The 12,238-nt window shown below is 50.1% G+C and overlaps 1 protein-coding gene across 4 annotated transcripts in view; it reads left to right on the top strand.

The window, feature by feature from the left end:
* MYH10 (myosin heavy chain 10) overlaps nucleotides 1–12,238 on the top strand; it is an 88,541-nt gene that overhangs the window by 30,108 nt on the left and 46,195 nt on the right. For all 4 annotated transcript variants that reach the window (XM_038157018.1, XM_038157017.1, XM_038157019.1 and 1 more), the window contains one exon: nucleotides 7,844–7,946. In XM_038157018.1, the coding sequence (XP_038012946.1) occupies nucleotides 7,844–7,946 (103 nt within the window). The remainder of the gene's footprint in view (nucleotides 1–7,843; nucleotides 7,947–12,238) is intronic.

Raw genomic sequence — 12,238 nt, 5'->3', positions numbered from 1 at the left:
AAGCCACCTTGCTTCTTGGGAGAGCCTTTTTCATTGGTAGGTCTGCATTATAAACCGGGGTTCTGGGGTATAAATCCTCCTTGGGAGTGGGACAGGGCCACGGGGAGCTCCCTCGGGTGGCAGGCTGGGAGGAGATCCCATGGTTTGATCAGGAGTGGAAAGGGCTCCAGGACTCCCCTTGCACTGCTGGTCCTGGTGAGGAGGTAAACTGTGTGCTCCCCTTCATGGCACTGGTTTGGCAGGTCCTGGACTAGGCAGGAGTAAATAAAGTGCAAGGAGAGTGCTAACCACCCCGGAGGTGGTTTCAGAAACTCCTGTGGCAGTTCATGAGACTCATCTTCTCATCCCAAACTTGCTGTCTCAGGACCTGCATCACCTGATTGACCCTGATGTTTGCTGAGGCTGGGAGCCCTCAGAACAATTTCTCATTTCTCCAGTAGGAGTGGTTCAGGGTAGCTAATGGGGAAAAACCACCTCCTGAGAGGTGCCCTGAGCTGCGTGGACAGTTGTGGTGTAACTGCCATTTCCCTGTCTCCAGCTGCCCGGGCAGGAGCTGTCTGGGACAAAGCTGTCCCACTGCTTGCTGGGGGTCTGCCTGCTTTGCTTCTTCACCTCCCTCCCCCTGCCTCTGTGGGTGAAGTTTCCTGGTTTTTGCCTTCCATGCCTTCAGAGGAGGGGCAGTCCCTTCTCCAGCGATGGTGTTTGAAGGATGTTTCAGCAGGTCTCTGCATCCAGCCCCTTTTCTTCTTGACAGCCACGAGTGCTGCTTTTGGGGGAGTTCCTGGCTTTAGGGCTGCTGCTGTGACAAGCCTGGGGCTCTTGTTCTTCAAGGATTGTCTCTGCAGTTCTCCAGATCCTTCCTTGGGTTCTGACCCAGTGAGTGTCTGCTCCACCTGTGCTCACCTTGGGAGCCTTTGAACGCTCTGCTCTTCAGTTTTGTTGTCACCTCACCTGCAAGGTGACCATGGACCTTTGATCTTCTGAGCTCAACAGAGAACTGAATGCTGGTTTGAATGGGGCACACATGGCATTTTTACCCTTGGCATCATGAGAGTGTCATTAAATCCGGGGTAGAGGCAGTTTCACTGTCCTCCCTGTGCAGATCTTTAGGAAACACCAGTCTGTTTCCCTGAAAAGGCCTGCACTCCTGCAGTCATTGCTCTGTAAATAACAAGCTCTGTGAAGAAGGTGAGTGCAGGTGCATCTTCTTGAGAAATTCACTTTGCTCAAAGTTCTCTTATTTTTTTTTTTTTTCTGAGAGCTGTGCTGAAGAAAAACCTTTTTATTTCACTGAGGCATTTCTCTGAGTGCACGCCTGCAGTGGGACAGATGCATGGATGCTTCTCCAAGCATGTCTCTCATAGATGTTCTGAAGGCAGTGGGTCACCTGGAGGTTTCCTTCTCAGCTCCATCAGCTGCTGATGTTCCACCAGGAGTCCTGCACAAGCTGCTGTGTTTAAAGTCAGTGGTATTTTCCCAGAGGAGGTGAAACAGGCTCACCAAGCCGTGCTGCTGCGCTGTGTGTTTGCAGAGCACCTTGTGCTGGTTCCTAGCAGGGATGGCTGGCACTGGCCTGTCCCTCTGCCAGCCACACGCAGTGCCAGGTGGGACAGGAGGTGCTGCTGCTGCTCTGGAGCTGGAGGTGCCTCTGACAGGAGCTGCTGTGCTTCTTGCTCTCTTTGTTGCCTTCTTTGCTCTTCCCTCTCCACTCCCCTCCAGATTAGACAGTGCTGGTGTTCTGCAGGGCTGGCTGGGAGTTACTGGTGGGGAGCATGCCCTGAGTCCTGCCTCTGGTCTGTGTCTTGCTTCGTGGTGCTACCTCCCCTTCCCCACCTGCTTGTGTGAGCTGGGGACTTCTGAGGCCAGGGATGAAGGTTGTAGAAGGAACTTCTTGGTGGAATTGCTTGTTATGGATGGGCTTTTGTCACAGAGAGCCATATCCAGCAGCCTCTGCTGCTCCGTGGCATCCCCCGGGTTCCTCAGCAGCAGTGATGGGATTTCTTCTGTGCCCTTTGGCCTTTCACCAACTGAGAAACCCAAATACGGGTTTTTAGAGACAGGGACAGCTCCCAAATCCATTGGACAATCCATGGGTGAACGCCAGCTTATTGCCTGGCTGCAGATGAGATGGGAGGAGCTGAGCAAACAGTAATGGTGAGAGTTTCTTTTTAGCTTTGAAGTTGGATGGTTTAATCTTGGGCTGCTAACCACTAACAGATGGTGAGAAAGGCTGCTGGAGCTCTCCTCTGCTTTGGGGTTCAGTTCATGCAGCTTTGCAACGAAAAGCAAACGAGCAGCCCTCACAACCAGCACGTTCCTGGGAAGGTGGACCCAACCAACTTCCATCTCATCATTCCCCCTCGGTGGGGCTGCAAATGAGAGTTCATTTTGGACCTTCTCCCTGCAAATTCTTAGTTTGCTGAGAAGAAAGGAAAATATGTGTAGCTCCAGAAATTGGTGTTCCTTCTAGCCTATAAGCAATGCATATATTTATAATATAGGTAATATATTTGTATCTAGCAGCAGTGGCTTTCAGCCCGTGTTGACTCAGCATCCATCAGTGGTTTGTACAGAGATGTGATGCCAACACTGCAGCATTGCCAGACCTTCCTGCACATTTTCCTCTTTCTGTGGGCTGTGAAACTGGGCTGAAGAGCTTTTCAGGGTGTTGGGTTTTTTTATATTTTTCCCTCGGAGAAGCTGCAGCTGCTATTTTGTGAAGTTTTGGTGTTTCTCTGCTCACCGAGCAGGCCAGGCTGATGACCAAGATGAAGAAATTTGTCTTGTGGTAATGAGGAATTTGGGAAACGCTGAGGAAAGTCAGCTCTGGAAATGTGCTGCAGTGACTGTGAAAGCCAGAGTGTGAAGTGGAGACTCTTACACAGAGCTCTGGCATGCCCGGAGCTGATAAAGAGGTGTTCAGCAGATGCTTGCAGCCCTACAAGGATATCTAATCTGGGCTGGCTTCCGTGGGAGTGATGGGCTGTGGAGGGAATAGAGGCTGCTTATTAGAGGCCAACAGCAGCAAATACCAGACATTTTTGTACACAGCCCTGGCTGGAGTCCAGCTGGGAGCATTCCCATGGCAAGTGCTGTGGAGATGATGGGGAGCACCAGGAGGGAAGGGAAGCAGCTCCAGAGCAGCCTGGTACACACACAGTAAAGCCAATTAATGACTCTTCCAAACTATCAGTTGTACCTCTTGCAGAAAATAAGGCAGGTGATGAAGGCACCCTTTAATTACAGGTCTGGTGTGTAAATATCTGTTAATTTGTAACTGGCAGATGATCTGCTCAGTTGTGCCTGAGAATAAGTGTCTCCTCTGTTCTCTGCAACTGCTGTTGTGACGAGGACAAAAGGCCATTGTTGGGGCTCTTACATAGGCAGTTACTTTCTCCTCAGAACAATTTAAGTGCGTGTTTCCATATTTCCATGGTTTGGGGCCTTCTGCGAGTGGCTGCTTCCACGGGAGGAGGCGTTGCTCAGGGGAGCTGGGAGCAGCAGGGTGGGTTCTGTGTGCAGGGACCTTGCCCAGGTGCCACTTCTTCCCAGCAGGACCCAGTGCTGCCACAGCAGCTCCTCATCCCAGGCCTTTTCCTGACTGAAATTCCTGGGGCAGAGGAAGGGTTCGAGTGACCCAGCCATCCAAAATGTAGAATCCTGACTTTGTTTGGGTTAGTTTTTCAGGAATTTAAATCACAGGGATGATCTCCAACTGCGTCTGGCCATCCTCACACATTCCTCATCTTCAGGAGCAGTCTGCAGGCTGTGCCCAGGCAGCAGGATAGAGCACAGCCTGCCCTGGATCTGCAGGGCTTACTCTGGCTGTTCGTGTCCCTGTGTCCCGTGCTGCTCGTGCCTCTTGGTACCTTGTGGGGTGGAATTGTGGCTCTCTGGGGAAGGCAGCTGGAGAGGAGCCAGTGGCCTTCAGTAAACAACTTTACCCTCATCTGCTTTCCCTGCAGTGCACAAGGCAGTTCCCAGGCCAGGGAGGGGTGGTGGCCCTGCCGTGTCACTGTCACAAGGTGTGTGAATGCCTCAGACCTGCCTGGCAGTAAGGAAAGCAGCTGCTGCACTGCTCTTTTCCTTCAGGAACGGTGTTTCCTCGTGGAATAGCCCCCTAGGAAGGGGCAGCCCTGTGTCTGGGGTAATGCTGCCGCGGGCAGTGTGCTGTGGGGAGAGGAGCTGTTCCTGGGGAGAGCGCTGCCACCCCTGCTCTGTGCTGAGTCCTCTCCTCTCTGAGCTGTTCTCCAGTGAGAGCCCGTTCCATGGTGGAGCTGCTTCTTGTGCAGGGTTTGGGCTCGGGCTGCTCAGGGAAGGAGCTGCAGCTGGTTGAGTCAGTGCCTGGATTTTCCTAACCAAATTGGAGCTGGCATGGATTTGCCTGGAGAGTTCTGGGCTTTGCTGAAAATGACACTCCAGCTTTACATGCGATGAATTCAAAACCGTGTTCAACTTTCAAGTGCTCATGCTGGCTAAACTTTTCCTCTTTTAAATGTGCATGAAGCTGCTTCAAAGCAGGAGCTTTGCTGCTCCAGGGAAGAGCACTTGGACACGGGATGCTGCATGGATTCACCAGTCTCTGGCAGACTGTTTGACCCGTCCCTGAAGGTGGCTTCCAAGGGAGAGATCCCTCAGTTGGTGGGTGGAATGACCTCGTGCTGCCAGCTGGAGCTCAGGAGGGTTTGCTTCCTTGGGAGCACAGTTTGGCACAGCCCATGGCTGGAGCTGAGTTTTTGATCCTGCCAGTGGAGCTGAGCCTGGAATGGAGGAGGTGAAATCATTTAGCAGAGCTGCCACTGGCTGAGGTGAGGCTGCTTCTCAGCCCAGGGCTTGAGTTGTTTAGTTTATGGCAGCAGATTGAGTTGCATTAAAAGAAGGTTTAGAAAAAGTTAAGCTTCAGCTTTGTGATTCCATCCCCATTCCGTGAATGCTGTACGTGGTGTTACTCAGAGTTTACCTTTTTTGGGCAGGTTATAGAGGTAGAAGGTTTTAATTTATTTTTGTAATCCATGTGTTTGCACTCCTGGGAAAGAACTGAAGTATGCAGATGTCATTATTCCTGTAAATGCAAAGGACTTTATCCTAAATCTTCTAATTCTTTCATAGTATGTGGCAGCAGAGCTATTTGCCACGATGCTGCAGGAAATATTTGGCATTCCTGTAAGCTCCAGGGAGAGCAGGACTGGGATGATAACATCCGCTGGTGCTGCTTTTCAATGAGCTCTTGCATAAAGACTCTCTCTAAAATACCCCTCTGATAGATTTAGAGGGTTTTTAACACAAGGAATGTGTTTCAAGCTGCTGCCTTTCCTGTGCTGCTGCAGCTTTGCTGCTGGCTCTGACTCCTCCAGCCCTGTGCTGCCCATCTGAGCTGTGTTTATTGTAGCAGCTTCTCTGCCCTGCCTGTGTTACAGGGGATTTTCCTCCTCTAAAATGTAATAAACTTTCTTCTTGTGATTTGACAGAAAAGATTATTTCTCTAGCTTTACAAGCACAGCTAATAGTGCATTCCCAAGCTCTGCTGACAATAAGAACAAATTGTATTGTTTTAAAATGTAAATGTATATTTTGCTGCGCTTCTTACTTCTCATACCTGCTGGAATAGTTTTAGCATTAGCATTTTTTAATACACATCCAGAAACAGGCAAAGCTGCTTTTATTATTGCTCATGGTCATGAATTATGTTAATGTAAACACTGCAGTGAAAGGGAAATGAGAAATAAAGACTTGAGAAGCAAGAATTGGCACCTGATGGTTTGGGGCTTTTTTTTTCTGCTTATCAGCATTCCCATTTGCCTTGTTTGTGGGGACTCTGGGCTGGGTGGAAATGGGATTTTTCATTAAGTCACAGGGTGTTGTTCCACTTGTCCACTCATCCCAAAGTGCACCCACTTTCTGGGTTTCACAGTGATGGTATCTTGGCAGAAAGGAAACCCAGTTATCCATTAGCCAATTCCCAGAGTAATCTCCTTTGCAACCAGCTTTTCAGGTAGGACCTTCCAGGCTTTTCCAGGCACTGAGCAAAGGCAGCCCAGTCATCAGGTCTGCGGGGAGCTGCCCTGGAAGTGTCCCTGCAAAGCTTTGGGTGATGCAGTGCAGTGCTTCCTTATCTTCCATGTTCTGCCTTATTTTCTGATTGTGAGGAAGGATGGAGCCAGGTGGTTTAGCCAGCAGCAGATGCCACCAACAAGCCAGGGACCCTTGGTTAGGGTACCCCTCCGGCCCTGCAGGCCACAGCTGGCTCTGAGGCTGTGCGCTGGCCCACAGCTCATCTGCAGGGCCATTTTGCCTGGGGTTTTCCTGCCAAACCTGGGGTTGCTGCTGTTCTGTCAGGTCAAACAGGAGCTGTTCCACCTGGAGCTCCTGTGAGGAGTGCCACGAGCTGCACTGAATGCAGGCTCTTGCTGCTGGCTGCAGAAATGCCCATCCCACCACCCTTCAGCAGAGCTTCCCCTCTCCTAGGGCAGGAACCCCGTGGGGTTTGTGGGATTTTAGAGTGCCGGAAGGTGAGGAGAAACAAGAGTGTTTTGAGTCTTGAAAATCTGGGCTAGTGTCAATATCCTTCCTGTGTCTGCAGGTTTAAAATTCCAGGTGCTCTCTCAGCTCCCCTCTGCAGCTGCTGGGTGCAGTGTGAGGACAGGGATGCTCCTCAGCTCTCATCTGATCACAAGAGCAGGGCTGGAGGTGCTGAATCCCTGAGCAAATGCAGATTAGCTACAGAACTGGGGTGCATGATGGAAAAGGCTGCTCAAGAATGTGCTTCAATTCCCCTGCTAAATGAACATTTCCATTGTAAGTAGCTTAGGGGAGAAATAAGCGGGCAGGGAAAACGTGTGCTTGTCATTCTCACAAAGGAGCTGGCTTCCAAACTGTTAATTTTTGAGCAACTGCTGAATGGCAGGAGTGCTTCCACTCTTTCCATGCAAATCCCCATAATAAAACCCTTTTCAGCTTCCCACACTCCAGAGCTGCTCACGGCAGTCTCTGTCTCCCTGGAAATCCTCCTTCAGTGGCTTGCACTGCTTGAGCCCTGCCTAAGGCACCCCTGGATCCCTCTGGGGCTGGATTTGGCTGGAGATCAGACCTAGGTTAGGCAAAAACCCCCAAACTGTCATTTTTAGAGCTGTAGTAACCTCGCTTGTGATTGCAGGGACGTGAACCTGGTCACATTTCCTGCCTTGGATGTCTCCTGTAAACCTCTCCATAAATTCTGTCTAAACGTGGTCTGCTTTAAATCTACCTCTGGCTGAAAAATGAAATGTGCATTTGCTATCTTTATTGATCTATGAACTCTGCACTGATAAATTAATTTCTTCGTGGTTTCATGTAGCCCTGTGGCCTTAAATATATTTTTAAGCTAGCAAAGACTCCGAGGTGAGCAGTGGAAAGAAAAGCATCTCTTGTTTAAGGTGTGTTTTACTGCCCTCTGCTTCTGGCTCCTGAAGGTACTGAGTGTTTCCCTGAACTTGGTAATTCCCATAACCAAACCCTGGTGTATTAAAATGGTGCTAAGAGTAAAAGTGTGTGTGCATATCTCATGCTTTAAAAATAAAAATGTATCTGCACCCTGAAGAATTCTGTCTGCAGTGATCCAGGCAGGGCACGAGTGTTTCGTGTGGGCTTGGCTGGCAGAGGGGCTCAGGCACAAAGCCAAAAGCTCTTCACCAAACTGATGGCACACCTTGGATCAGCATCCTGAAGCTCGGGAGATCTTTAGGGTGAAGGAGGGATTTTAAACCAGCACCCCTGCTTTTAAATGGGATGGGAGAGGTGCTGTAGACAAAGGGTTGCCGAGTTGTTGAAGGTGGATTTTGAAGGAAGTGTGTGCCCTGTTTTGCAGAGGTGAATCTGGTGCTGGGAAGACTGAGAACACCAAGAAGGTTATTCAGTACCTTGCTCATGTTGCTTCCTCCCATAAAGGAAGAAAGGACCATAATATTCCTGTAAGTTGGGGTATTTTCTCATTTCTTCATTGCTCTTTTTGCAAATTACCATCTTTGCATTTGAAAAAAATGACTTTTTTATTGAACTGTAATATAATCTGTGATTTTGTCTCAACCATTATTTTCTCTTTAGCAGTGGCTGAAATGAACAGTTACATCAAAATTTCTAGTCCATGTCAGCTGCCTCATTTCTGTTGTGAAATTGAAGGCTTTATACAAATAAAAGCAAAGCTTTCTGATGCAATAAACCAAATTTTCCAGAAAGATTCAATAAACCAGGCAATTCCAACTGAATTTAGTTCCCACTGGATGCAGTTTTGGGAACAAGCTTTCTGTGCTTTCAAAAATTAACGTGTAGATGGGAAAATCATCCAGCTTAAAAACTGCTGTAGACTTGCTATATCTAGAAGCCAGCATCTAATTAGAAACTCACATTTTATTACACTATAAACAAGTGAGTATATGCTTTTATATCTGAGAATATTGGCTTTTTTGGTAGCTTGAAACCAACTCTGATTTACACAGAACTTGCTGATTTCCTGCCAGGCTGCAGCGTTTGCTCTGAATTTTGAGTGATTCTTTGCTTTTAAAAACCAGGAATGGGTTTGAATATTCGTTGTTAGGAGCGCTTGGATATGTTTGCAGTGAAGATTTAATTCAGCTTTGCTCCAAACAGTGTCTTGCTGTAATCACAAATGGTTTTCCAGCAGTAATCCTGGTGTCTGTGGTGGCTGGAACCTTCAGACTGCATTATCTTAGAGACTTTCAGAATTACAGCAAACACCTCTAAGGTGAAGCCCAGCACCCCGTTCCCACTGGACCATCCCATGATGGGTGGTTCCATCATTTCACTCATTTCCTGAGCCCTGCAGGGGTGCTGGTGGCACAGTCCCTGAGTTTTCCCCCTGTGTCAGGGGACAAATCCCTCCTGCTCTCCAGGCTGACCCCCGTGCTGCAGCCAGAGCTGTTCCCTGCATTTCTGCCAGTTTGGAGCACAATCCCTCCTGCTCTCCAGGCTGACCCCTGTGCCACAGCGGGAGCTGTTCCCTGCATTTCTGCCAGTTTGGAGCACAATCCCTCCTGCTCTCCAGGCTGACCCCTGTGCTGCAGCCAGAGCTGTTCCCTGCATTTCTGCCAGTTTGGAGCACAATCCCTCCTGCTCTCCAGGCTGACCCCTGTGCCACAGCGGGAGCTGTTCCCTGCATTTCTGCCAGTTTGGAGCACAATCCCTCCTGCTCTCCAGGCTGACCCCTGTGCTGCAGCCAGAGCTGTTCCCTGCATTTCTGCCAGTTTGGAGCACAATCCCTCCTGCTCTCCAGGCTGACCCCTGTGCCACAGCCAGAGCTGTTCCCTGCATTTCTGCCAGTTTGGAGCACAATCCCTCCTGCTCTCCAGGCTGAGCCCTGTGCCACAGCTGGAGCTGTTCCCTGCAGCAGCTGCATTTCTGCCAGTTTGGGGCACTGCCCACTGAGACATCCCTGCACGTGCCAGGGCTGGAGCCCTGCAGGAGCACCAGGGGCCTTTGGACCAGTCTGGGAAGGAAAACAGTGAGGATTGAAGTGGGACAGAGGGAAAGGCTGAGGGAGAAATCTCCTGAAGTGTACAGGGAAACTTGGCTCTGCTTTGGTCAAGGGGAAGTGATGTGAGCCTGTGCTTTGGGACTTACTGGTGCTGGTTTTTCACACAGAAGAGATGAAAATCAGTCTTTGTAAGTGAGTACTGAGCAGGCTGAGAGTGCTGCAGGCCTCAGGAGGAGGATCCTGTCCCTTTTCTGACCCTGGGGTGTCAGCAGTGTCAGGCTGTGTTCATGGCTCTGCTGCATGTGCTGGCAGCTGGTGACTCTGGTGACACTGGCTGGGACAGCATCCAGCACCAGTGATTTTCTGTGAGGTTTGGAGTTCTGTATGTTCTTGGCTTTACCACTGTGCAGCCTTGGACAAACCCAGTGTTTTTCCAATTTCTACAGAAGCAAAATTGCCAGCAGGCTTTTGGAGAGAAGGGAATTGTGCAGGGTTTGCAGCAAGTATTTCCAAATATACTGTTGACAGCTTGGAATACCTCAGACAGTTCTGGAAGCCTCTTGTCCAGACACCTTTCAAAATGTGCCTCCCTTCAAAGTGAGAGTGCATTGCCCAATCCCCACAAAAGCTGAGTTTTCAAAATCTTGAGGGATGGAGATGATGCAACTTCTCAGGGAGCCTGTGAAGGCACAGGAAAGAAAGGGGAAAGCTGGGATGTGAACAAAAAGAACAGGGAGTGTCCTGAATAAAAGTCTTGGATTGTGCCCTTTATTCAATGCAGTACCACAGTGGGCACTGGCTTTGCCATGTATCCGTGGGAAATGCAGAATGTTTGTCACCAAACTGATTCTGAACATACAAATGAGTCTCCCTTGTTGTGCAGCAATTAGTTTGTGTTTATATATTGGGAACAAAGAATGGCCGACCTCACGGGTGCCACTGGAAAGGTGGAAGGGTCAGAATGGGGGTTATAGAAGCAGCCCCAATTAACCCTGTTTGCATATTCATTAGAAAGCTGTAGAGGGCTGGTGGTGATCCACAGTCTGTGCAACCTGTGCGTTGCCCTGTGCACAAGAAGATGCTAAATAGGCTTGTTGGATTAATCCGTGGCTGGCAGTCTGTCTGTTCCCATCCTGCTACAGATAGTTATCGGTGACGTGTGTATTTCTGAGCCTCTTTGAATGCCTCATTGATTATTTTTTTAAACAAAGCAATTTGTATGCTAAGCCTAGGGTTAACTGTGATTTGCCTGACCTAGTGCTGTAAAAACAGAGCAAAGCAAAGGAGCCCCAGTGACACCTCAGAGCAGCACAGGGTGCTTCCTCCAGCCGGGGTGGAGGGAAATGTTCAGCCTGTGTGAGAGCTCTGCCCGTGCCCTGCACAGCCTGCCATGGCTGGCATCCAGCTGCTTGTCCCTGAGGCTTCTGTGTCCCCAAACGCCTCTTTCCTTGGAGCTGACAGAGTCCTGCACAGCCCTGAGCACACGGGCCTCAGACATGGAGCCAGGAACACAGGGCTGCATTTCAGGGAGCATTCCTGGGTTTCCTTGTCAGTAACACAGGGGTTTCAGCCTGCATTTCAGGGAGCATTCCTGGGTTTCCTTGTCAGTAACACAGGGCTGCATTTCAGGGAGCATTCCTGGGTTTCTGAGCCAGTAACACAGGGGCTGCAGCCTGAATTTCAGGGAGGATTCCTGGGTTTGGGTGGGGGAACCCGTGGCCCCAGTGTCTCATTTCCTGGGCAATGCCAAGGTGGTGTCCTGGGCACTGCACTCAGGGTGTGGGGAGGAGCAGCAGTGGCAGAGAAACTTCAGGAGCTGGGGTTTGGCAGAGCCAGCTGAGGCTGCAGCAGCCCTGGCAGAGGCAGTAGAGGCTGGGCTCTGCAGGGCAGTGAGGGAGAGCCTTGGCAGGGCTGTGAGCAGAGCTCCTCTGAGGCTCAAGGTGCTGAGATAATGCAGGGTGTCCATTCTCCATCAGGTGAAACCTTTAATCAAATGCAGATCACAGAATCCCAGAATGGCTTCAGTTGGAGGGGATGCTAAAGATTATCCAGTGACACCCCTGCCATGGCAGGGACACTTTCCACTGTCCCAGGTGCTCCAGCCCTGTCCAGCCTGGCCTTGGGCACTGCCAGGGATCCAGGGGCAGCCACAGCTGCTCTGGGCACCCTGTGCCAGGGCTGCCCACCCTGCCAGGGAACAATTCCTCATTCCCAATATCCCATCCAGCCCTGCCCTCCTTCAGCTTCAGGCCATGCCCTGTCCCTCCATGCCCTGTCCCCAGCCCCTCTCCAGCCCCTTTAGGCTCTGGAAGGGGCTTTAAGCTTTCCCCAAAGTGTTCTCACCCCAAACTGCCTCTGTTTTCACTAAACCCAGCTTTCATGTTGGTGCTATTTTAGACTTCAGGACTCATTGCTGGTACTTTCAGATTAATGATTGCTTTCAGTGGCTGCCTGTGCCTCGGTAGTGAAATGCTAAATTGCTTAATTTGTTTTATTAATTTCTAAAGAAGCAGAATTAGTTTTTGAAGGGCAGGATCTCGGGCAGGCTCACTCAGGCTGAAGCTCCCCTGGGTTTCCCAGGTGGGCTTTGCCTGCCCTCATTTAAACACAGAGAAGTTAAATCTGTGCCTGGTGGAGCTCACTTCTGTTTCTGGTAGGGCAAGGATGGGCACCAGGAGTGCAATTCATCCTTTGGAAATACAAACAGATGCAACTCCTCTGAATGCCGAGGTGTTCCTGCCCTGCCCCGTGGTTCCAGGAGGGGTGGTTCTT

Source organism: Motacilla alba, chromosome 18, assembly GCF_015832195.1.
Source record: "Motacilla alba alba isolate MOTALB_02 chromosome 18, Motacilla_alba_V1.0_pri, whole genome shotgun sequence".
In the NCBI taxonomy this organism is placed as follows: domain Eukaryota; kingdom Metazoa; phylum Chordata; class Aves; order Passeriformes; family Motacillidae; genus Motacilla; species Motacilla alba.
Note: the sequence above shows the minus strand (reverse complement) of the source record. Positions and strands in the feature narration are given on the sequence as shown.